This window comes from Solanum verrucosum, unplaced genomic scaffold (genome assembly GCF_900185275.1).
Source record: "Solanum verrucosum unplaced genomic scaffold, falcon-dt-bn FXZP01000106.1, whole genome shotgun sequence".
Classification (NCBI taxonomy): Eukaryota; Viridiplantae; Streptophyta; class Magnoliopsida; order Solanales; family Solanaceae; genus Solanum; species Solanum verrucosum.
Genome location: NW_026020130.1, coordinates 789,631 through 816,404, shown reverse-complemented (window position 1 = coordinate 816,404; position 26,774 = coordinate 789,631). Strand labels below are relative to the sequence as shown.

The 26,774-nt window shown below is 35.3% G+C and overlaps 1 protein-coding gene across 1 annotated transcript; it reads left to right on the top strand.

Annotated features, from left to right (window-relative positions):
- The first annotated feature begins 533 nt into the window (after positions 1 to 533).
- Positions 534 to 21,635, top strand: LOC125827301 (kinesin-like protein KIN-6). Its single transcript, XM_049506613.1, is given in 22 exon segments — positions 534 to 719; positions 721 to 1,026; positions 1,150 to 1,349; positions 1,544 to 1,667; positions 1,783 to 1,877; positions 2,518 to 2,653; positions 2,904 to 2,969; positions 3,065 to 3,127; positions 3,659 to 3,709; positions 3,852 to 3,934; positions 4,021 to 4,135; positions 5,603 to 5,645; positions 5,773 to 5,978; positions 6,115 to 6,258; positions 6,502 to 6,708; positions 12,698 to 12,857; positions 13,071 to 13,228; positions 18,915 to 19,092; positions 19,266 to 19,456; positions 20,987 to 21,114; positions 21,200 to 21,284; positions 21,483 to 21,635. Coding segments are annotated over 22 exon segments (3,018 nt in total). The 5' UTR covers positions 534 to 536; the 3' UTR covers positions 21,579 to 21,635.
- Positions 21,636 to 26,774: the final 5,139 nt, after the last annotated feature.

The window sequence follows — 26,774 nt, the reverse complement described above, 5'->3', positions numbered from 1 at the left end:
AGTTTATATGAAATAGAGAAAACAATTAATATAAAATAGAGAAAATATAATTAATCAATATAAAAATTAATGTTATTGGGCCGTGCTTCGCACGGCTATCGTGACTAGTAAGTAAACAAATGAGGCCTTAATTCTCGGCTCTCGCTTATAAGTTTTTAAAAAACCAATTCAAGACCATGGCTCTTTTGACTTGAAGGTCCAAACTCAAGTGATACCCGCTCATCTGATTCAAATATTTCCGCCCTATTTTGATGTATTAGCACAATAATAGTAACCCTGAGGGGTAGCTCAGCTGGTAAAGGCCTGAGACAAAGTCCTTCAGGTCGCCGGTTCGAGCCCCAGCAGGGCCACTGGAGGCTTTACAAACCGGCCGCGTCTCCAGGGCCCCGTGGAACTAACCGTGGTTGACCCGCCTTGAAACAGCGGGACCCGGTGGGTACAGCTAGTCGGGTTCGCAAAGCGACGCCCGGAAACCACGGTTAAAAAAAAAAAAAAAAGCACAATAATAGTGAACTGTTTACTATACCGAAGAAGAAATGGAGACTAAAGGGTCTTCACCATGTCCGTACACGGCCACCATTCGACGGAACCCTCACCGGAAAGCAAGAGCAACACCGTCCTCCACCGCGCCTGTTTCGCTTCTCCAACCTTCATCATCACCGCCGCAAAACATCTCTTCATTCCCTATCGAAGACATTCTGGCCATGGAATTCCCTGAAAAAAAAACTTACGGAGGCTTCATCCGAGAATCTCAAGGTATTTATGAGAATCCGAACATTAACTATTCAACGAGAAACACTGAAGAAAGTTGCGGAAATGAAGAAGACAAAAAATGCTTGGCCTAAAAACCCTAAGTCCACCAATGCGTTGCCTAAGAAGCTCAAAAAGAGCAATGAAGTTTGTGTGACAGTGAACGATGCACATTCTGTAATTGTATCGCCTCCGCAGAGCTTACAAGATGGCAAACGTATTAAATCAGAAGTTTATCAAGGTTTTTCACAAGTCTTCTCATCAGAAGCATCTCAGGTTATTTGCTTATATTTTCAGAAAACCAGAAATTACATTTATATCAAATTGCTGTTTGTATTAAATTGAAATATATCCAAGATTCTCTAGTTTGAGGTTGAGATATTGCGATTTGTGTTGCAGAGGGAAGTGTATGAAAAAATGGTGAATCCTTTAGTTGAGGATTTTCTGAAGGGTAGGAGTGGCATGCTGGCTGCATTGGGACCAAGTGGTTCTGGGAAAACTCATACCATCTTTGGGTGTGGAAGGGACCCTGGTATGGTGCCTTTGGCTCTTAGTCGAATTTTATCACAAGAAGAAGGCAACAAGATGCAGTCACAGAGGTGCTTTCATTTCTAATATATGTTTTAAAGGATTTTCAATATATTTTAGCAGTTTCCTAGGCCGTGAGGTTTGAACTTTCTTAAAACTGTCATTGCATTCTTAATTGTGGGATAAAAAGTTGCAATTCTATGTATGTCCTTCAAATGCTTGCATTCAATAACTGCTTTTTCTGCCCATGATTTATCACGTGCAGGATATTTTATCTATCCATGTTTGAGATCTCTTCTGAGAAAGGAAAATCTGAAAAGATATTTGATTTACTTAAAGATGGGGCAGATTTGTTTATCCAGCAATCATCGATTAAAGGCATGCGAGAGGTTGTCCTTTGAATTGCTGTATAGCTTCTCTTTGTTGCATTTTCTTTTTCCAGTCTATAACTCCTGCGGTTCAAAGAGATCAAATAATTGTGTGCGCTCTGGTGCTTCTGAACAGGCTATACTTTATGATCCTCAACAAGCTGAATCTCTAATCGCATCTGGACTTTTGAAGCGTGCTACAGCTATGACAAATTCAAACAATCAATCTAGGTAAGTTTTGGTTATAAATACTTATGTTGGTCTGTGGCTGTTGTTTTGCTTTATGCTCTGGTTTGTGATATTTGAGACACTGTTACTAGTGTCTCTCCCTAATTATATCCTGAAACATATGTTTTATTTTCTTCAAAGGTTGGATTTCTTGCTTAAGTGACTTTTCTTTGATACAAAGCTGTGCTACTCGTACTTCTTAAACTTGAAATGATTGATGGAACCATTCACGATAATGATCTTTTCAATTGCGAAAACCAACCTTTCGTCATTAATCTTCGGAGGCGAATTACATATTTATATACACAATGTGGTTTGCGAGCTATTGCATAGGAGTGGGGGTTTTACCCTTTGCGCACCCAAAGGTTAGCGGCTACGGGTTTCCTTGTCATAAAAAAAAAAGAATTACTGAGACTCCCTTTCTTTTGATAAACCCAATTTGGGATTTATCATTCAAAGGGAAGTGGACAACTCGAGAATTAAAATAGTAGGTATTGGATTTGAATAAAGAATTAATAGAAGACGGAAAACCAAAATCTTGTTTTGAATCATTCTCTAGTTTACGTACATGATGGACAGGTTAGGTTTACACAGTCATGTTCCAATTGTATTTATCATGATGAAAGTTTTAACACCATTGCAGTCGTTCACAGTGCATCATAAACATCCGTTGTGAATATAAGGAGGTAAATGGAAAAGTTGGTGATAACTCAAACAGTGCTGTCCTGACCATAGTTGACCTTGCTGGAGCTGAGAGGGAAAAGAAGACTGGAAATCAGGTACAGATTGTCTTTGGCCACTGAATCATATCATTACACAAAAGCTGTTTTATTGAATTTTAAAAGATCCCTTTCTGTTAGTATCTTTGATTTTACTGTCAAGACTAGGTTAGACCTCGATCTTCAGACCACCTGAAGAAGATTGTGACTCTTCAGTCTTTCTTAGACCTAAGATATTATGTTGCAAGTTTGGCGGTTAATATATTTCTCTGGTTTGCAACATCTCACTGATAATATTACTGATGTCTAGGGGATTAGACTGCTCGAAAGTAATTTTATCAACAACACATCAATGGTGTTTGGCCTATGCTTAAGGGTATGTAGCATCAATCTGGTTTTCTGACTTCCGTTTCATGAATATCGAGGTATGCCACTCTTCTTTTTTATTCATCTACTGGAAGTTCTGTGCAGTCATTACTGGAGCATCAGAAGAACCCCAGGAAACCTATGCAGAAGCACTTTCAAAACTCTTTGGTACTGTTTTACTTTCTTATCCTTCTCCGTCACTTTCCAGTAAATTTTATTGGTCTCTAGTTACTGCTTGTTACTTTTATATTTGCTTCTATTTGTTGAAATAAATCATTTTGCTTCTATCCAATGTTATCTAACACAGTTCCCTATATAATGCATAGGAAGGTGTAATAAATGTTTCACACAGTAGATCTATTAGAGTAATATCTTGTGTCAAGTCATATTTCAGACAAGTTTATGTTAAGAAATAGCTTGAACAAAAATGTGATTGTAGTGCTAGATTTGGTGTCGAGGTCACTGCACAGTTAATTAGAGATTAATATTCAAGGTAGATATGTTCTGTACTGCTATATTTTCTTCCTTCGAGTCTTTGATTCCCAGTCCCCAAGTCAATGTTGAGGCTGTTTGTAAAATGGTTTTATTCATTGGATAGGTGATATTGTATTCCCAGCTCTGGGTAGCTATTTTTCTCTCAGATAGAATATCCTTCATCTTACTTTCCTTAGTAATTTTCTGGGTTCTTCTTTTGCATAGTTGACCAGATACTTGCGAGATTATTTGGAAGGCAAGAAGCGGATGGCATTGGTATGCATTTACTCCTGCAGAAATCAGTTTAGATATTTGAAAACTGTCATGAACTGCTAAAAGTATTGGAAGTCCATCAATTTTTTCTGCTCCACAATTTTCTTAACTTTGTCCTTTGTGGCTTTCTATGTCCATGCTGCAGCTTCTAACTGTAAGACCCGGGGAAGAAGACTACCTTGATACTTCTTTTCTGCTAAGGCAGGCTTCACCATATACAAAAATAAAGTATGACGGCTGTTGTAACAATTGCTTTAGCATTGACCTTTTCAATTATTTAGAAGTAATTCTTGAACAAGGAACTGTTGATGCAGGTTTGATACCATTGAAGAACATGGAATTTTAAACCACAATAAGAGGCCTGTGCAAAGAACACCTAGCTATGTGCAGCTTAAAAGAATGAAGTTGAGCAAAAGTGAAGATTCTGAGGTATATCTTATTTGTCCCATTTTTCTATTTTACATCCTGCACCCTAGGCTCTATGCTTAAGTACATGTTTCACCAGAGGCTTGGCGCGAGGTGATTGTCTAATCCAGTTTTTTGTGTGAGGTGATTGCTTACTGAATTACCAGTTTCAGTTAGTCTCTTAAGATTATCCTTGAACCTTCAACATAGAAAGAAAAACCATTCTGATCTTTTTGTGCTTTAAAGCGACTCTTGTAAGAAAACATCTTTTGACAATGTCTTGGGTCTCAACTTTAAATAACCAAGTTAACTAAACATTCATACTGCTTAGAAATGATATCTTGTTCTACCTCCAGGGTTTTGGTCAAGTGGGAGGAGTGTGACGCGTGATGTGTGGGTTGGGCTGTCACAGGTTCAAACCTTTCTAGAGACAAAAGCTTAGTATTTAAGTGGAGAAGGGTTAGAGGGATTGGCCTATTATACACTGAATTCATAATTTTGTGGTATTGGCCCTCCAGGATTTCTTTGTCATAAAAAATAGTCAATATTTTGATCCAGCGCTCTTTCATTAAGATGATTTTCATATGTTTCCTTTGCAATATTCTTTCAAAATTGTCTATTTATTGTTCATTCACCTATTATGGTTAAACAGAACATATTATTTAAAAAATAGAAACAATACAATCACAACACCAGGAGATGTAGTGAACTAAAAATCAAAATTATCTGTGAATATGCTGAAAACTGAAAAGTTAAATAAAAGCCTAAAATTACATGGAGATACATCTGTTATAATATTGATCTCATTGTACAAATGGGAAAAGAAAATAATTATTTTTATATACATGGATACTATCCACTAAAATGAGGGGACAAAACTAATACTGTTGATTACAGACTAGGAAACAAAATTAAATAACATACTCCCTCCGTTTCAAAAAGATTGGTTTGGTTTGACTTGGCACGAAGTTTAAGAAATTAAAGAAGACTTTTGAATCTTGTGGTCCTAAATTAAAGTTATGTCAAATGTACAAAATTGCCCTTAATCTTGTGGTCTTAAACATGCCACGTGGAAAGCAAAAAGTAAAATGTTACCAAAAAAGGAAAGAGGTCATTTTTTTGAAACTGACTAAAAAGGAAAGGAGGTCATTCTTTGTGAAACGGAGGGAGTATTATCATTATAGGAGAATGCAAACTTGTTGACATTATCAACTACACAGTGACTCAAACAAAGTTTTATATACGTGTGATGTATTGGGCTATGTTTGTGCTCTGTATCCAAAGTTATATCATGAACTGTTCATAAAAATTCAAGCTACAGCTTTGGGGTAACTAATCTTCTGCTCATTGTAGTTCATAAATATTCAAGCTACAGCTTTGGGGTAACTAATCTTCTGCTCATTGTAGGTGTAGGTTTTCCTTACTAGCAGCTTCGGCCTTCAAAAAATTCATAGCTATTATTTATTCATGTCAACTGTTATTTTCATGCAGATCAATCAAGGAAGTGATGAGTGTCCTCAACTTTTGAATAAAGGTTATCAAAATGTTCAATTCTTCCATCTCTCTTTTTCCTTTTTTCCTTTTTTTTTTTTTTGTAGAATGGACTGTAAAATATTTCCGGCAGAGGATTGTGTTTAAAATTGATTGCTTCTGTTGGATAGAGGCGGCCGCGAAAGGAATGAAGGATGTCAGCTTGACAGACGTTCGTGTTCAATCTGAGGAAATCATCACTATAGGAGCAAATGTGGGGAATATTCTCAGAGTTGATCAGGTTGAATTGGAAAGGAAAGAGAGAAATCATCACATTCTGCAAAATTTTGGTAAAGCTTTGTGGAAAGTCTTGAAAGAATACAAGAAAAAACTTGAGGTATAATGCACTTACAATTACTTTTGTATAACTTGCTAATGTTGGATTTTAATATACTTAAAGTTCCATTATTGGGCTTTACCAATTAGGAACTACTTAGATTTGGTTATACTGAGTAGTTGTGTTCATGTAACAGGTGGCAGAAAATGAAATCTGCACCCTCAGGAATAGCTTAACTAGTGAGAAATCTAGATCTGCTGAATTAGAGAATCAACTGAGGGATTGGCAAAGTAATTGCTGCTGTAGGGAAGGAAAAAAATCATTAGATTATGAGGTACATGTGCCAGAATCATTTTTATATTGCTAATACTTTCCTTTTCTTGTCCACCATATATATTTTAGTTTGGATCTTCTCTTCCATTTCACGTTGAGATGAGATTCTGAAGTAGATAGGTAGTGATTTTCTTAACTATATACTCTTTGTTCAAGGTTTTCCTAACTAATATCTTTATGTGTTCATTCTTGGGCTTTACCATTGAGGAACTATATTTGTTTATACTGAATAGTAATTTTCATGTAACAGGTTGAAAATGAAACTTGCACTCCTAGAGATCATATAACCAACAAGAAAACAAGATGCTCTAAACTAGAGGATGAATTGAAAGATTGGCAAAGTAACTGCAGCAGTAGGAAAGGGATTTTAAGTGAGGTTTCCTCTAGAGAAGTGGATGAATTTGAAAGAAAAAGTTATTCAGATTTGGAGGATCATCAGTCCAATGACTACAATCAGGTAAATAAGCAAGATTCATCTTGGAGAACAAGTTTTAGATCCTTTAATACTTACCTTTTGTTAGAATAGGAATAGGAACAAGAATAGTACACAATAGAATCCTAATTTAAAAAGAATTAGTATATAGAATCCTACTTAGAAAAGGAGTGTAATGTCTATAAATAGGGTCTCAGTGTAATTATGTAGAGACTCAAAAATTCAATAATAATATTTCTTGTTATATTTATCTCATGACATTAGAGCTTCTACAATCCTGGTAGAGAATCAAAGAACTTTCTTTGCTATTCAAAATCAAGTTCTGCACTCTTTTTGTTTCCTAAGTCAACCTTATTTTCTCTTCCACCACGTGTCTTTGGGAGCATCTGTTTTGTCTATATCATCACTCCAGGAAATGACAAATTGGCTCCTCGTGCTCTAAAATGTATGTTTCTCACCTAATAAAAAGAATGTGTCTTTCTTTATTCAAAGGTATAGAGGGGATATCTCTCGTCTGACCTCTAGTGATACTTTTTTTTTTGATGACAAGGGAAACCCGCAGCCGCTACCCTTTGGGTGCGCACAGGGTAAACCCCCTGCTCTTATGCAATAGCTCGCAAACCACATAGGAGAGGTAATCCGCACTAGGCAAGCCCGGTACGACGAGCTTGACCCAGAAGGCAAATCCCTTGCTTTCGCTGGCAAGGGGTTTCGAACTTGAGACCTCCAACCCCAAGCCCAAACCACTGGGCCACCTCGAAGGGTCCTCTAGTAATACTTTATGCTCGCTAATGTTACTTTCTTTGAAGGCCAACCCTACTTTGTAGAACATCTCATAGAAGATGAGGGAATTCTATTAATTAAATAACAAGATTTAAGGATTGGATTGCCTAAAAAACACAGCCAAAACATGGGATTCAATCAGAAGAGTGCTAGTAGTCTCAATGAGATGCCTATTCTGCCTTTCTGCTACATCGTTATACTGGGGTGTATGGACAAGATGTTTGGTGAATAATTCCTTGGTGAGTCATAAACTCCTGAAACTGAGAGAATAAGTATTCTAAGGCATAAACACTACGAAAAGTATGAATAGAAACACCAAACTAATTTTGTATTACATCAAAGTAACTTTTGAATATAGAAAAGAACCTAGAACGATCTTTCATTAAGAAAACCAAAGTGCATCTTGAATAATCATCAATGAAACTAACGAAATCCTAAGGTTGAATTGACTCTACTAGGACCCTAAATACCATAATGAACTAATGAAAATAATAGTCTTTGAACAACCCTTAGTACTTTGTGAAAATGTAACACATGTGTGTTTCCAAAATTGACACGACTCACAATCTATTTTGAATAAACTAGACAAACTAGGCGCCATCTTCCGCAGCTTGGATAGACTCGAATGTCCTAAACGTTTGTGAATTAGGTCTGGAGGATTTGTAATAGAGCATGTTGTGAAGAAATTTGAAGAGGTAAGATAATAAAGACCTTGTTATACATGCCCCGAGCTAATCATCTGTCCCGTACTGTGGTCTTGCATGAGAAAAAAATCATCAAAAAAAGTTATGCCACAATGTAGGGCACACGTTAAACAACTAACAAATGCAAGAACCCGGGACATAAAGAACAGACAGGTAGGGTGACATAAGAAAGGGGTTTGGCTTTTCCAACCCCTGTTGGTTTTGTTTGGATCCCATTAGCTAAAGTAATAGCAGGAAAGGATTGTGAATAAACAATATCAGACAAAAGTGATTTGTTACAAAAAATGTGATTAGGAGTGCTTGAGTCCATGACCCATGATCCAAGAGTGCTAGACTGGAAACACAAGCAAAAGAATTACCCGCAACAAAAATATCAGGTTGAGAAACTGAAGCTACTTGTGGAGACGTTTGCTTACTTGGTCGATACCGAAGGAACTCATACAATATGCGCATTATTGATGGTCGATTAGGATGATCAATAGATGCTACTTGTGGATATGTCTGGTTACTTGTGCGATTTCGAAGGAACTCATTATATTCCTTTAGAGCAATAGTATCATAACTAGGTGGTGGGCTATGCAAAATATAATATATGTCATGAGTGTGTCCAAGCTTATGACAATAACTACACTAGGACCGAGATTTTCCAAAATGACCTCATTATCGCTGATTCTCCATAGATTGATATATTCATTTTTCTATGGTGTAAGATGCGAGAACAGAGGAGTCAATGGTGGGTGATGAAACTACTTTGTGACTGGGAGGCGAGGCAACACGAAGTAGACAAGATAAAAATACATCAATTGTAAGGAACTGCAGTACTAGCTAATATTTGATCACGCACTAAATCATGGTCAGTAGGAAGTCCAACAAATGTAAGAACTAGAAATAACGTCTGCCTGTGCTCTTGTTGTTTTTCCACATTCGTAGTAGTTGACATTTACGTTTAAATTCCTCCATGACTGCCTGTACCTATCCCAAGTAAGTAGACATATTGGATTCTTGTTTCTTTAAGTTGGCCATTGGAAATATCACATCAGTTAATCTAAATATGTCACGAGTGTATAAAGCACGAGCCTTTTCCCAAACTAAATAACATGTCTGGAATGGGGAAATAAGGGGATCAACTTGGAATCAATAGATCGCCATAAGTGACTACATAATTGAGCATCAACCTTCTCCCATTATGCTTTGGCTTTTGCATCTTCTTCACTAGCCTTTGCCTTTTATCTACCACACACATTATTCGGTAAGTGGTCTTTGACACCTTTACCCTTGCACCACAACTCAATCGAGAAAGCCCAAGCTAAATAGTGTGAGCTTCTTATTAATAGTTCTGAAGTGATCATAGGGCTTGAGCTTCCTATATTTTTGGAGTAAAAAATATCAATCTCGAAAGACATTGTGAAATTAGGGGTCGTTTGGTAGCTGGATAGAGTTATGCAGGTATTAGTAATGTGGGTATTAGTTATACATATATTAGTTATGCAAAGTTTAATTATACATGTATTAGTTATGTAGGTATTAGTTATCAGAGTTTAGTAGTTATATAAAGATTACAATACATTAGTGAGTTATCTTTTTTCTTAATTCCAAAAATAATTAACAAGAATTTAAGCAAATAAATTAAAAGTAATTAAGCAATTAACAAGACAAAAAACTTAAAAGAAAAAAATTTGGTAGTGATTACATGTATTAATTATTTGATTTGTTGTAAATTAATACTCCCTCCGTCCCATTTTATGTGTCACTTTTCGGATTTTGAGATTCAAACAAGTCTAACTTTGACCGTAAATTTTTCACAGATCTTTTAAACATTTTGAATTATCAATTATTGTGACTTATAGTACTTTTTACGTAGTTTACAAATATATCAATTTCATTTCAAAAAAATTGAAAATTCCATGAGCAAATTTCCGGTCAAACTTAAACTGTTTGACTCTCGAAAAATGAAAAGCGTCACATAAATTGGGACAGAGGGAGTATACATTTAAAAGTAAATTAATAAATTAATAGGGGTGAATATGTAATTTACTATTTTAATACATGTATAACTAATACTCACATAACTTATTCCACTTTCTATGTCGCAGAAGTTATACATAGATTCCATCATAAGTTATGTAAGTATTAATTATGTAGGATTACAATAAATGCAACCAAACACTGTATAAAATTAATGCATGAATAACTTTTATACAACATTTGAAAACATACCAACCAAACATTGTTTCAAATAATACATGAATGTTTTTTATCATATTTGCAAACCAAACATGGTATAAAATTAATACATGAATAACTAAGTTATTCATGTATTAGCTTTGGGCTTATCTACTACCAAGCTACCCCTTTGAATTGTCTCACAATTTTTATTTTTGGAAAAATGGTGCCTTTATCTGAAAAAAAAAAGGTTCAGTCATCGGAAATAAGATTTGACTGCTGGGAACTGGTTGGAATAAAAAAATAAATATATGGTCAGCCTCATAATGGTGAGGCGTCCTTACCAAATATTTTTTTGTTGAAAACTGGCCGCCGCCATGCGCCGGCGTGTGAAGGGCATGGTGACATAGATGTGAGTTTTCCGGCGGCCTGTGACTCACCAAAACTCAGAGGAGCTCACTAGGGTTTGCTCGCTTGAGTGTTCCGCACCTCGTGGTGGTGGTTTCCGCACAACACATATAAAACAAAAAAAGCCAAACCAACCTTTGACAGACAGTGGAAGTTGACTCACGCTGACCCATTTTCTTTCTGTAAGTTTCTTAGCACTGCTGTGATACCATGCGAGAGATATTGGAGAAAATATTATTGAATTGTTTATCTACATTATTACATAAAGACAGGGGCAGACCTAGGTGGAGCCTAGGGGGTTCACCCGAACCCTCTCGTCAAAAAATTACACAATATATATAAGGTCAAATTCCGATTTTATGCGTATATATATTAAAATGACCCCCCCTGAAAATAAGGGACAGGCTTGGCTCAGTGGATCCCCTATGTCACGGGTTCAAATCCCATGCGCAACATTTTTTTCCCTCTTTTTAATGCTTTGGAAATTGGAACTCTTGGGCTTAGACCTTCTTTTTCATTATTGTTTCCTTTTATGCCATTTCTTCTTTCTATTAGACACATTCTTTTTATTTTTATTTTTTATTCTTCTTATATCTATTATTCATTTGTTTCAATGTAACTCTTTTTTCATATACTAACTTAAATAACTCTTTTAAAAAATGATGAATTATATTAAACTTGAAATTGAGATAGAAATATATTTAAAAAAGAAGAAGGTAAATTAGATGTAATTGAATGAAGAAACTTAAATATCGTCAACATCCTTTTAAAAATTAATTTCATAGAATTCATGAAATTTATTTTATATTTTTAATTCTATTTTAGAGAGATGGAAACTAAAATTATTTGATTTATTCGTTATTTGTCTTTTTGCAAATTATGACTAACCTAGTAAATTGAACTATAAGAAATAAAATAATTGACAAAGTTATTTATTTATCTTCGGAATATACATTATAATAATAGTAACTCTAATCTTACACACTTCTAGAGAATCTTGACGATTTTCATAGTAATATGTGATTGAATGAATACTAATTTAAAATTTTTAAAAAGTGAAAAATATAATAAAAAATTACAAAATAAAAGTATAAAAAGCACAAGAAATTTTAAGAATGCTCAATGGAGCACGATAAAAGCAGAAAAGTAGAAACAAATGCTTAATACGGTATGATAAAATAAGTCAAATTTAGCATGATAAGGTAAATATCTTTTTTCTTGTCTCGCTCCCTTTTTCATCATTTAATTTACGTGTTTTAGGAATTAACTTATGTAATACAATCGATCCACTAAAATTCTTATCAATGTATCTTTATCCTCGGTATCTTTGATTAGCTTAGTTTTTACTTTTATGAACCAATGAAATATCTATGGTTCCTGTACAAAGAGCATGACGAGGGGCTACTACGCTTACCACGCACTTGCATTACCACCTGAACTTCTTTTTTGTACTTTGAACCTCCTGAGCAAAAATTCTGGGTCCACCACTGCATAGAGACCCTATTTATAGACACTACAATACAATCCTTTACCAAATAGGATACTATGTTCTAATCCTATTCCTATTTAAGTAGGATTGTATATACCTATTCCTATTCTAATAACAACGTCATCAGTTTCTGGTAGACAAATTGATGCCTTTTGATCCACCAACATCAATTTGAGGGGAATGTTAGCATGTTGGACATATTCTAATAGTTGTACATATCTGTATAATAGCTCTAAATACTTGTGTTATATGATATCAATTGCTTTCCATATGTAGGAGATAATCAGGGATTATGTAGCATATTTTTAGAGATATAACAATGAGGAATAACAGATATTAGGGGTGTAAACAACAAATTTTTGGGCATATAAATCAGAATTCTTTCTATTTAATGGAAGAACTCTTCATTTGAGAGCATTCATTCAGCAAACCTGACAAGTATAATTTGTTATGGACTGCTCAACAGCTTGAAAGTTCAATTGGAGATGCTAGTGCTATTGAAGATCTGAAGAACACAAATGAACTGAAAGCAGAGAGTACACATTGGAATGGCAAAGAGACTGCTGTGTTAAGTGGGTCATGCTCTTCCATTGATCAGGAGTACGGGCGAAAAGAGGAAAGTTTTGGTAATAATAAAATTCTGAATCTTCTATTCATCTTCAATAGTAGTTGTATAAAAATCTTTTTGACGCTACTTCTCCCTATGATCTGTACCATACCTCTTACCTTCATTTCTTTTTGTCACATGTCTTTGATGTTTGACTCAGGTGCACTGATTACTATTATCTGTTCTAACTTTGGAGATTCTATAGTCAGCACTTCTCAAGCGACTTTCATAGACAGAGACACGAATACCCTGTTGGAAGAAGACCATTTGCCTTTTGATTCAGTACTTCCAGAACGTTGTACAGTCAGCACTTCCAAGTCATCTCTCTCCTTTGAAAATAACAGCTCTTTTCTAGTGGGTGAGGACCAAACAGAAAACAAAGAGGACAAGGTCAGTTCAGTTATGCTATTAGTCACATTTAGTTATAAATTTCTATTTCACAAGTAATTCACATGTTTAATCTCTATTTATTTCACAAGGATACTTATGCTAATTATCGCTCCTGCTAATGTTTAATCTAAAATGCATTAATCCTAAATTTCTAACAACATAATGTTCTCAAGCTACTATTGTGTTTCTTCTTTAAGAAAAACAACACAGTAAAATTACTTTCGATATTTTTGATGTCTTCTGTGTAACAGCTAGTAGTTTGCTTCCCCTTACCATCATGTGCATGGAGGATGTTTAGTGGGTTTCTTTGGTGAAGAAACTAAGGTTAGACCCACCCTTGCTGATATAAGGAGATGGTCACCTGCAACTTGGAAAAGTGTATTTGGGGGGAACATCTATGAGATGTATGGAGGGATGTTCTTGTTTGAATTTCCGAATAGATACATGGCTGAGAAGATCATTCAAGGGCAATGGTTCTAAAAAAAGACCAGAATGGAGTGAACTCCATTACAGTTGAAAGAACATGGATTAAAGCGGTTGGAGTTCCTCTCCATCTGTGGTGGCTGGGTGGCTACTGAAGAAGAATCAGAGCTGAAAAACCATTTAAATGGGCTAGAAATCTTGTGAAAACTGATGGTAGGAAATTGCCGAGGGAAGTTTGCGTAACTCGACAGGTAGAGCCTAACTCGGGGACATCTATAAAATAATGAGAATGATAAGAAGACTTAAGAAGCCTATAACTCCTTTGTTCTACTGACGTATACGCTAATGAGCTTTTATAAGTTTACAAAGTAAAAGGGATAGCTACAGGGGATAGCAATTAAGAGGGCAGAGGATAATTACAAGTACAAGAGATAATTACAAAGAATACAAATATAATTAATGAGCTGTAGATAATGATAAAGTTATACTCTAACACCCCCTTCAAGCTGATACCAATATAAAACAGAGACGAAGTTTGCTAAAATACACAGAGACGAGCTGTTGTCCAAGCAGTTTGGTAATGATATCTACGATTTGGTCAGCACTGGAAATGAAGCGAATTGAATGCCTACCTAACTTGATTTGCTCTCACACAAAGTGATAGTCTAATTCAATGTGCTTGGTCCGGGCATGTAATATAGGATTCACACTCAAATAAATTGCACCGATGTTATCACAGCACATGATAGCAGGGACAACAGGTGGAAGACCAAATTCGCAAAAAGAGAGCTTACCCACATGATTTCAGCTGTGGCATTGGTCAGTGATTTGAATTCACCCTCTGTTGATGTTGAGGCTTGGGCAGCAGTGGGTTGTTTCTTTGACAACCAAGAGATCAGATTGCTGCCATGGTACACAAGATATCCATTAGCAGAATGCCGGTCATCTGGGCAGCCAGCCTAATCACTATCTGAAAAACTGTGAAGTTTCAAGGTAGAATTCTTGGAAAATAAGCAAACCAATGTTGGTTGTGGCATGAATATAGCGCAGTAGACGCTTCACGGCTTGCCAAAGAACGTCAGTTGCACAATCCATAAATTGAGCTAGTTTGTTGACACTAAATACAATGTCTGGGCTAGTCTAGTGTTGTCAAAGGCATGCTTAAAGCATGTTTACGCCCTGAAGCGTTGCTCAAAATGTGTTGAGCGCCTCACTTATTGTAATTTTGTGTCGTCATCAATGTTCTAAGGCATACTTCCCTTTGCCAATGAACATCTTCTGAAGAGGTGACACTAGACAATTGATATTTCACGTTGTCTTAATTTTTTTTTCAATATATTTGTCATTTTTGCTTATAATCATTAGTCCTGGACTAGACATATATTTGTATTTTTTTCTTCCTTTGTGCCTTTTTCATTAAAGCCCACAATATAATTGGACTTAAAGACCTAACAACCTTAAACATTTTTCGTATTTTTGCATTTGATTACACTAGACGAGTCAAGGTCATGTATTGCAGGGAACATACAATTTGACAATATTGCTCAGAATTTGACAACGGCTCACCCATTGTCTTGCTCAAATTCGTAATCACTGCCATCAGTGTGATAGACGACCTAGATTCTTTAATATTTGTCTCTTTCAATAGATCAGCCGCATATTTATTTTTTGTCAACAATAGGCTGTCTGATACCCTTTTCACCCTCAATCCCAAGGAAATAATTCAAGGCACCCAAGTCGTGGACAGGAAAGATTTCCTTAATTTTGGTTAGAAACCATGGCAACTTAGAGGAATCTGAACATGTAATCACTATGTCATCGACATAAATCAATATATAGATTTTTAATGGACATAGAATAAAAACAAACAATGATGTGTCGGCCTTGGAGGAGTGAAAACCATGACCCTCAAAAAATATGTTAAGCGTTGAAACCAAGCTTGAGGAGCTTGTTTAAAGTCATAGAGAGTGCTATGAAGCTGACAGACATGATCAGGCTTGGAAGGATCAACATACCCTAGCAGCTGTTCCATAGAAAATTTAATGTCTAATTGGGCATTGATGTGCCTCAAGTTATAAAAGCTTATTCTAGGAGGCCAAATTAAACAATTAAGAAACTTAGTAATTGTCACGAGATAGTTACGGGGTGGTTTATGTAGAAAAAGGGGCAAGGCAGTTAGAAGAGGGCGTTCAAAGAAAGGAAAGGGAATTCTGGGAGAGTTCTAGCCTCTTGAATGTCTAGAAAGTTTGTGATATGTAATCGTTCATGTCTTAGGATGTAATTTATGGTGTTGGCAGTGTCCTAGTGGTTGTTCTTTTTGGACTTCTTGTTGTAGTATCATTGTATCTAGTGTGAAACAACATTATTTATTCCTTTATTTACTATTTCTGTAGTAAAGTCTATCAATTTGGTATTAGAGCAATAACGTTCAGGGATGGTGAGTAGAATTGAGGGACAAGTTGAACAAGTGAAGTCTAATTTGACATTTTCTGGAAGGATGGTTGATTGGTTTCAAGAATTGAGAGTCTCTTGCGGGAAACATGGGAGAACCATGATGGTAGAAACATTCCTTTCTCAAACCAGATCCATCGGGAACCAAGAAAAGGGAAGCAATGTCAACTTGGTTGGAGAAAGGTGGGAGGAAATTTCGGAAGCTACAACTATCAGTTTTAGGAGAGGATCCTTTAGGATGGATTTTAGAGTGGAACGGTATTTTGCTGTAAATGAAATTTTTGAAGCGGAAAAATTAAAGGCAACTTGTGTTTGTTTGGAAGGAAAAGCCTTAAATTGGTATTATTGGATAGAATCTCGGCAACCAATGTTAACTTGGGAAGACTTCAAAAGGGAGTTGTTGAATAGATTTCGTCATTTTCAAAAGATCAATCAATATGTGTCAAGACTCGACTTCCCGAGTCATGATGATACCTACTATAACCCACGAGTAGGTAAGTCAACCTGTACCTAGAACGACAAGTAGTGAGTACAAGGGTAGAACTAAACAAAAATAACACTATCAATAAGAAAGAGACAGAGGCGGAGCAAACCAAAAGCTATACATATAAAAGAAAACTTCTCAGAACCTGGAAGTCACGAGTACAAAGCTGTCTAAACATGAAAAAATACAAGTCCCAAAAGTGAACCACAACAAGCCGTCTCAGAGGCAAAAGACTAGCTACCATATATACAGAAGGAGACAGGCTGATCCAGGACGCCAAGTGCTCACCTTCGTCTCCGATATCCACAAGCTACAAAAGATGGCACGAATGATCACTGTTGGTAGCTGGTACTAGGACCTGCATCATGAAAAAGATATCCAGTCAACTCCCAGCCTAGCTAGCAAGAGTGACAATCAATCTAGGCCGCTCAACCAGCCAGTCCACTCTTAGGGGTGTAAGCCGCTCAGCAAGCAAGACTGCCCTGGGGGCGTGTCGAGGCACTAAACTCCATGTTTTAGTTTGATGTAGTGCATCCAATTCCTATTGCATAGTGTCACACCATTCTTGAAATTTCTTAGCTTGAAAAATATTTTTAGGTTCCTCCAATCGATAATTTGGTTTGGTTAAGGCTATATGGTTTTGGTGTTCTTGCATGGTGGTGGGGCGAAGTTGCGTGGAGTGGGTGTGAGATGGTTCTGAATTGTGTTCTAGGGAATTAAGTGGGCAAGGATTCAGGAGGTGTGTTAGATAAAGGAGAGAAATGTAAGGGATTAGATTGAGATGGGCTTCTTTTGGAGAAGATAAGGACACACAATTAGGTGGATGAGAAATATTAGGAAGAGAAAAATTAGGAGGTTGAGACGGAGAAAAAATCTTACCATATAGTGATGCAGTCTAAGTGAGGTTGGAATGAACATGGATGTGCAACCATGAGTTATGGTTCCTTGCTAGATGAATTGGCCTAATTTTTCTTTGTATGGGAATTCTTGTGGATGAAATTTGACTTGTCTATCTAGTTATACTCGAGCTGTGGATTTATCAAGGCACTTATATGCACTATGACTTGGACTTTGACCAAGACAGACACAAGGTGATGTTCGAAATGAAAATTTATGATGATTGTAAGTCCGAAGCAATGGAAAAACCAAACATCCAAAAGGTTTAAAAGAAAGGTAGTTTGGGTTTTTGTTGAATAGAATTTGATATGGGGACGTTTGCTTAATGACATTTGATGGAAGAACTTCTATTAAAATGACACTGCTCAATAGCAAAATTCCAATATTTAAGAGGTATGTTTGCATGACCAATAAAGTAAGACAAGTATCTACAAGTGCCGAATTTTTCTTTCAGAAATGCCATTTTGTTCACGTGTGTAAGGACATGTAATGCGGTGTATGATACCAGTTTGATCAAAGTATTTGTTCAATTTTTGGTAAGTACCTCCCCAATCAGAATAGCTTTGATTTTTTTTTGAAATTGCCTTATGGAAAATGGAATGAACATCACTTTTATTTTTAAGAAGATAAACCCATGTAAATCGAGTAATATCATCAACAAATAGAACAAAATGACGATGATCTGTAGAAGAAAGAACTGGGGCCGGACCCCAAACATCAGAGTGAATAATTTGAAAGGGAGCTGTGCTAGCATGTTCGACAGACGCTAAAGAAAAACAAGATAATTTTCCTGAATTAAAACTAGAACAAGGACTAAGTTTATTTGTAGAGCTAGATAACTGCTGAATTGTGCCTGCTTGCATTTTGTGGACAATTTGTAAGGAGAGAAGTTCTAGATGTTTGAATACTTCTTTCTAATGCTATAATATATCTGCATAATTAGTCCTCAAATCTTTGTTGGAAAGGTTAGGTAGAAAAGCTGCTTGACACTGAAGCATGTTTCCATATGCATTATACAATGATAAAATGCATTACTCTTTTTTATATCCTTCTACAACTTTCAGATCTCTTTCCACTTGAAGACTGGTATGCCCTTTCTTTTTGTCGGAAGGAGGCTACTTATTTTGTGGTTATATCAATGTTTCAGGTGAAATCAGAAGTTTATTCTCGCCATTTGGAAGGGTCTGCACATACAAGAAATGAGAAGTGGCTTGACTCCACTGTAAGGCATATGTTTTCCTTTCTTGTGGTCTTTTCTGTATAGAACACTTTGACTGTCAGCTATCCTAAATAATTAGGTATTTGTTGTCATTCATGGAATGAAGTTGAATACCTCAAAAAATATTTCCATCAGTTTAATGAAAATTTGGGTATGTAAAACCCAGAATGATATTCTTTAGAAGTTACAACTTTGAGCATAATCTGTTATAGACTGCTCAGCAGCTTGAACAATCTACTAGAGATGCTACTGGTGTTGAAGATCTGAAGAATCCAAATGGAATGAAAGCAGAGAGTGCAGATTGGAAGGGCAAAGCAGCTGCTGTATTAAGTGGGTCATGCTCTTGCATTGATCAAGAGTACGAGCAAGGAAAGGGAAGTTCTGGTAAGAGTAAAATTCTGAATTCTATTCATCTTCAATAGAGTACTTGTATAAAAATCTTTCTGATGCTATTTCTGCTCTCTTTGAGCTGTATCATATCTCTTAACATTCTTCTGTTTGTCTGTCTCATCCTCCTTTATGTTTAAGTGCACTAATTACCAATCTCTGTTCTCTGTGTGGAGATTCTGTAGTTAGCACTTCCCAAGCAACTTCCATAAACAGAGATGAGAACTGCCTATTGGAAGAGGACCACATGCTTTCTATTTCAGTATTTCCAGAATGTACAGTCAGCTCTTCTAATTCATCTCTATCCATTGAAAATAAGAGCTCTTTTCCGGTGAGGAAGAACCAAACACGAAACGGAGAGGACAGGGTTAGTTCAGTTATGCTATTAGTCACCTTAATTATAAACTCCTGTATCACAAGTAATTCACATGTTGTATCCTTTATGCTTCTTATCACTCCTACTTAGGTATAACCTAAAATGCATTAGTGCTAGCAATGCAATGTCTCAAGCTATTATTTATGGTCTTCAAGAATAACAGTACATTAAGTTAATGTTCTTGGTTTGATGTCTTTTTGCTGTGTAACAACCACTAATTCAGTAGAAAGGTGCAATAGTTTTGCTGTTATATCTAATTATCCTTGTCAAGTTAGTTCCACATTAGTTTAGGGGTTAGTTATTTAAATGAATTTGCATCTTATTGATAGTTGGCACCCTTCATTTCTATTTTGCAACATGTTCTTTGTTACTAGTATTTTTTTTTTTTTTTATGACAAGGGAAACCCGCAGCCGCTACCCTTCGGGTGCGCACAGGGTGAACCCCCCGTTCCTATGCAATAGCTCGCAAACCACATAGGAGAGGTAACCCGCACTAGGCAAGCCCGGTGCGATGAGCTCGACCCAGAAGACAAACCCCTTGCTTTCGCTGGCAAGGTGTGTCGAACTTGAGACCTCCAACATGGAAGTCCCAAGCCCAAACCACTTGGCCACCCCGAAGGGGGCTAGTATTACTCAAATTTTAAGCTAAATCGCTGGAACAGATTACAGACACCCTACCAAAGTTCATGTGAAACTAATGATGTTGCTATTAGTAGTTTAAGCATGGCCTTGTTTTGTTACAGTATTTGTTGTGAACTTCCATAAAGAAGTAGCTCATATTTCCCATGTTTGTATTAAAAAAGGCTTAATACATAGCCAACTCCTTAAACTTTCCGGGGAAAGATATTCTATTTAGACACTCAAAAGTCATGTTCCCATTTGCACACCTCAACTCCTAATCAAGTGTTTCAATTAGATACTTTCGGTTCAAATTTTGGTAAAGAAAAACTTTTACACGTGTTTCCATTTGTCTATTCGATAATTAAGTTAACCACATAAAATATGTCATCTATGCAACAACCTCAAGTAGAAAACACCCGGGTATTACAATTTATTGAAGCGAATATGCCTAATTAAAGGAGATGACATATTTTATGTGGTTAACTTACCACGTAGTAGATGAATGAGAACACACACAAAAAAAATGAAAAATTTAAACCAAAAATGTCTTATTGGAACACTTTATTAAGAGTTGAGGTGTACCATTGGAACATGACTTAGTTCGGGTGTCTAATGGAATATTCTAACGAGTTTAAAAGATTGACTATGTATTAAGTCATTAAAAATGTATAGTTTCTGAATGCTGATTGTTGTTAGATGTAATTCTATTTTATTGCTACAAGAAAAAAATGTCTGTTTAATGCTCTAAGAATGCAAGTATGTATCATTATTTAGTAGAACAAGAAAACTCAATTCTGTAGTTGATGACTGTTTCATCCCATGGTTCAGCATCATGTGTTTCATCTGACTGTTTATATCTTGAGAAATAGGTAATATAGGTTATTTTCTTATGTAATTCAGAGACTATTAGGTCCATCAACAACGTTAATGCCTGGGGAAGTTGTAGGCCATGGTGACAACAATGTAGTTGAAGCGGTTACTAAACATCGTTCCGGCACTAAATTTCAGAATGCAGATAAACCAAAAAGGTGTGTAACATGTTCTGTTTTCTTATGCCAGCTCCTAGTAATGCAGCTTGTTTATTCCTAGTGATTCTGTAATATTTTTATCCAGGACTAGGAGACTTCTACCAGTTTCGTCCATTTTATTAAAAGATATAGGCAGCATAAACTTCAAGGATGAGAATGAGAAACCAAAGGTGAATTTCTGGTGGTTGTCATTTCTTTCCTTTTCCTTTTATTAACCATTATCTGTATCCATTTTAAAACAGTTCGAATTAGTGTGCCAATTTTTGTCCTTTCCCTGGGTTTGAGATACTATATTTTCTACGTCTAGCTCTTTTTTTTTTTTTTTTTTAACAACCATGCGTGTAATGTTTGACGAAAATTTACTGCAGGGAGTTAAGGCAGAAAAGAAAGGAGCTTCTGGTGAAAACAGAACTCAGGGCAGCATTTCACTTCTTCGTTTGCTCAAGGATAATCTTGCTATCTAGTGCATAGTGCAAAATGATAACTGCATTCTAAGGTTTCATCTGCAATAAACAACAGTTTGCTCTTGCAATTAAGTTCTCAAAATGCTACTCTGATTATTTTTGAAAGCTCATAAGTCTTTTTGAGACTTGAACGGAACAATGTTCGAAAAGAACAAGACCAGACATGGAAGAGTTCATGTAGCTTATGTTTCTTCTGATGGCTGAGTGATTTTAGATCCCTTTTTGGTCCAGGAGTTCATTTGTATTTAAGTGTCTAGTTTGGATAAGAAGGTTCATGGAAATATATTTTTCGTAGAAAGTTTTTTTGGATTATTTTTAGTATTTGGTTGGGTATAATTGTAGGTGACATTAATCTATATAAAGGGAAAGTTAGATAATATGCAAACATATGATATGATATGTATTTACTCTACACAACTATAGTTTAAGGGGTCGTTTGGTGTGATGGATAAAGAGAGTTTATCTTAGGATAAACTTTGAGTCCTTTAATCCCTTGTTTGGTTGCAAAGGCTGGGATAAGTAATATCGGAATAACTTATCCCGGGATAATGACAAAAGTATCCCTTTAAACTCTTTTTATACATTACTTTTCATAACATTTATATTCATTCACATTATTTTTAATAGCATGTATAATAATATTCACAACCTTCACTACTTATTTTTATGAAAGTTGTCCATATTTTTCCATTAAAAAATTATGCTATATAAATATAATTTTTATTTATGAATTTATTTGACTAATTCTTATGTTTATTTATATTTTGATTTCTCTACTATAGAATTACATATTTTTAATTATATATTTTTGTAGTCACTTGAAAGTTTGTATATTATATATTAACTAGATAATTACCCGCGCTTCGCGTGGTGTTGAATGACCTTGTTAAAATAATGAATGATTTTTTTCTTGACATTATTTAAACTACACATTTATTTTTAAAAAGATGTCATAAATTAGAAGATTTGAAATTGTCATCCGACTATAGCATGCATTTCTCAATGACTTTCTCTTCCTAAGTGATCTTTCATGATTTAAACAATGGAAAAGGACCTAAAATGCGCTTGAATTATTGGAAATAGTACAAAATCACTCTCCATCCACCTATTGGCTCCCAAATACCGTTTCATCCACTTTTGAGTCCAATATTGATCACTTTTATAGCCTATTATCATTTAAATAATTTTTTTAAATACTTGACAACCATTTATTGACTACAATTTATTTACTTAAATTAATTTACAAACTCATCTGTTATACCCTATCCAAATTAACTATACTTGACTCAAGTTAATTATACCCGACCCTAATTAACTACACCCGTCCCTTATTACATTTACCCCATCGATTAAAACAAATACACCCTTCATTCCCAATATTTCACTTCCTCTTTCAACCTTACTTCCCCAATATATTCACTTACAATCTCAAAAAACACTACCTAAATACATGTGTGTATTTAGGTATTGTTTTTCGAGATTGTAGGCGAATATATTGGGGAAGAAGGTTGAAAGATGAAGCGAAATGTTGGGAATGAAGGATATATTTGTTTTAATCGGGTGTGGTAAATATAATTTGGGACGCGTGTAATTAATTAATTTGGGTCAAGTGTGGTTAATTTGGGTCGTGTATAATTAATAATGAGTGAGTTTGTAAATTAATTTAAGTAATTAAATTGTATCCAATAATTGGTCGTCACGTATTTAAAATAAATATTTGAATGATAATTCGTTATAAAAGTGGTCAATATTGGACCCAAAGATGGATGCCAGGGTATTTGAGAGTCAATTGGTGTATGGCAGGGGTATTTGGGAGACAATAAGTGGATGGAGGTAGTTTTGTACCATTTCCAATAGTTCAAGGGTATTTTAGGCCCTTTTCCGTTTAAACAAACATGCATTTTTCGATGGCACTCTATTCCTTAACGATCTTTCATGAATTAATCAAACATTGATTTATCTATTTTCGTTTTTATAAAATTTACAACATTCAATTCGACGACATATAGTTTATATTTTCTCAAGAAATTCACAGGTTTTCAAAAAATACCACTATGAAAATTAATGAACAATTTAAATAAGTTGTACCTGTTATAATACAAAATTGGGTAAATAATAAGTAAATGATCGTTTTGATTGAAAATTGTTGATCATAATATTCGTCCATTCATTAATTTGCACCATTCAAGTAATAATATGAACCCTTTGTGTTAGTTTTTATGGGGTAATGAAGAAACATCAAAAAGTAAAGAAGACACTTAATAAAGTAAAATATAGAGGCAATCCAAACTAAATCTCTACAGTTGAGTATGAATGCCATTTTCTTTTCATAGTATACAAAAAATATAGTTACACCGGTTAAAGCCACAATTCTCCTTATCATCCATTTTCAAATTTGTTGATACATGTAACACAATACAATTAGTCATAGTGGCTTCCAAAATAATGAATCAATAGTAAAAAGAAAAGAAGTATCTTACTAACACTTGTTTTATGAGTTTAAATTTATGATTGAGTAATGCTTGCATTGAACATGGAATGAATTGAACTCACATGTGGTTATTATTTTTTCAAAACATTGCTTATTCTTATCTTGTGTAAAACTCTATAGCGGCCTCAAACATTAAAAAGTACCTCAGTCCAATTCACTTGTAGAATAGATATAAACTATCCCAGGGAAGCTTTTATCAGTCTCCTCACAATTTTTAGTCAAGCTGAGCATTTTCAGATTTTTCTTTTAAATTCTGGATACTTCGTCTCATATTTTGCTCTAGTTACATAAGCAAAACGGTTTACCTTGCAATACAAAAAACAGATGGTTTCAGTAGTCTGTTCCATAAGTATAGTGCAACATTGCAATACAAAAACAGATGGTTTCTTGATTGTCGAAAGCTGTGGCATAACAAACATAAATGATCAACAATCATACTTCATTTGACAATTCTATCAACTTTAAGTAATCTATTTTGCAGATGCAACCACATTATGGATAAGTAATTTGTGTGACCTGATACATAGTTGCTTCTTAGCTAAATACTTGAATGGCAAAACAACAAGGAAGAAGAAACAATAGAATGAAACAGAAAGGAAAAAATCGAGCCCACTGAATGCACAATCCCCTTAAAGAAATTATTTTCCTTTAGTACTCGAGGTTTAAAGAAATAAATCCTTTCAGGATAGAACGATTTTATTCACCAGTGTATTGATGCAAAAACAATGGTGTCAGTGAGCCACTCAACATGAGCAAAGTACATGAATATTTAATTGTGCAGAAGAAAAAGAAGTTCAGAATTTTTGTTGGTTCAAAATGAGAGGAAACCTATCTATTTATAGACAACAAAGGGTAGTGTGAACAAATGCTTATTGTACCTTATCGAAAAGGTCACAACCTTTCATAAATGTTATAACCTTTCATAAAAGTCTCAACTGTTTATTAAAGTCACAACTTTTCATAAAAGTCACAACTTTCACGAAAGGGGAAGGCTAGTTTTGGAAATAAATGAATTAAAAGAGAATCCTGGTTTGTGGTGGCGCCACGTCAGCCTTAAAGGTTCTCTCTTTTATGTATGTGTATGTATATATATATGATTAAAATATAGATAATTTTAATATTTTACAATTTAAAAGTGATATGTGCTTAAATGAAGTGACATAAATAACAAATTATCTTTTGCTTTAACAAACTTTAAGATGAAAATTTTATTTTTAAGCTAAATAAGATGAAAGTTTTATTCTTAAACGCAGACGGTACAATCACAGGAATGCACGCACAAAAATATCTAAACTAAATAAGATGAAATTTTATTTTTAAGAATGAATAACCAAAGTGTCACGACCCGATCCCTCGAGTCATGATGACAACCTATCAGTAGGTAAGCCAATCCATAACCTAGAACAACAAGTAATTAATATAAGGGTAGAAACACATCGAAAACAATAATTTAATAATAGAAACATAATGAAGTAGTAGAAACAATCAAATCGATATATATATGTATACACACACAATAGATCCCTCCTAGAACCTAGTAGTCACAAGTACATAATTGTCTAAATAAAAGAGTACAAGTCCCAAAAGTGGACATATATACATAGCTTGTCTCAAAATGCAAAAGACTAGCTATCCAAAATACTGAAGGAAACAAGTAAGTCTAGGATGCTAAGTGTTCACCCTCGCCTTCGATCCAAGCTGCAACAGGCTCGAGTAATCAACAGTGGTAGTTGGTGCTTGGACCTGCATCATGAAACATATATAGAGTGTAGCATGTGTACCAAAACAACATGTACTCAGTAGGCATCATAGGACGACTGAGCAAGAAAGGTAAAAACAAATATGAAATGATAGAATCTAAACACAAGTAAAGTCAAAGCGAAATTTAAAAGAAAAACACATGATCGTACCAAGACCGAAAAGAACTAAGTACAACTAAACTAAACCTAACTGGACCCCTATAAGTCCAGAAGGTATACTCGTGCGCAAGTTTAAGTAAAAACATGAATGGACCCCCATAAGCTCGACAAGTACACAAAATAGCTAAAACTACTAAGAATAAGATAATGTGAGTCCAGATCCAGAAAAGGCATAAACCAGACCTTTAATCGTGAATAACTTCCAAGTAACCAACAAGAGCCACCCAACTAAAAAGTATAGAGCCCAAACTTCTAACTGCATGTGAATCTCCCAGGGGCGTTAAACCATAGCCAAAAGTGTGTCGACTCCATAGAGGATAAGACCAAACCTTGAATCTACGAAAAATAAGGGTTGTTGAAGGATATCATGACAATCATCATCATAGAATCACCGTGAAATGACATCCACTCCCAAGTGGTTAGTACGACACTCCAAATGCGAACCAACTCCACTCCCAAGTCGCTTGGCGAAGCTCGAAATCTGAAATGTTGCAAATGGTGTTGTTGAAGAAGGAAGAATGGATAGAAGGTCGTCAAAGCTAAGTCAACACCTAATCTAAGGCTCATTCTATCAGACTCTAGTCTGCTACACCATTTTACAAGAAGCTAAACAGTGTGAATCGACGTTGGAGTAGAAATAAGGCCAAAAAGGCTCCAACTATCGTAAGTCTATGACAAGCACTAGTCTAAGACTATACTAAGGCCAATCATGCTCATAGATCAACAAATAGAAACAAACAAAGACAACCACAAGATAAGGATGGTCAAAATCACAACTAGCATGTT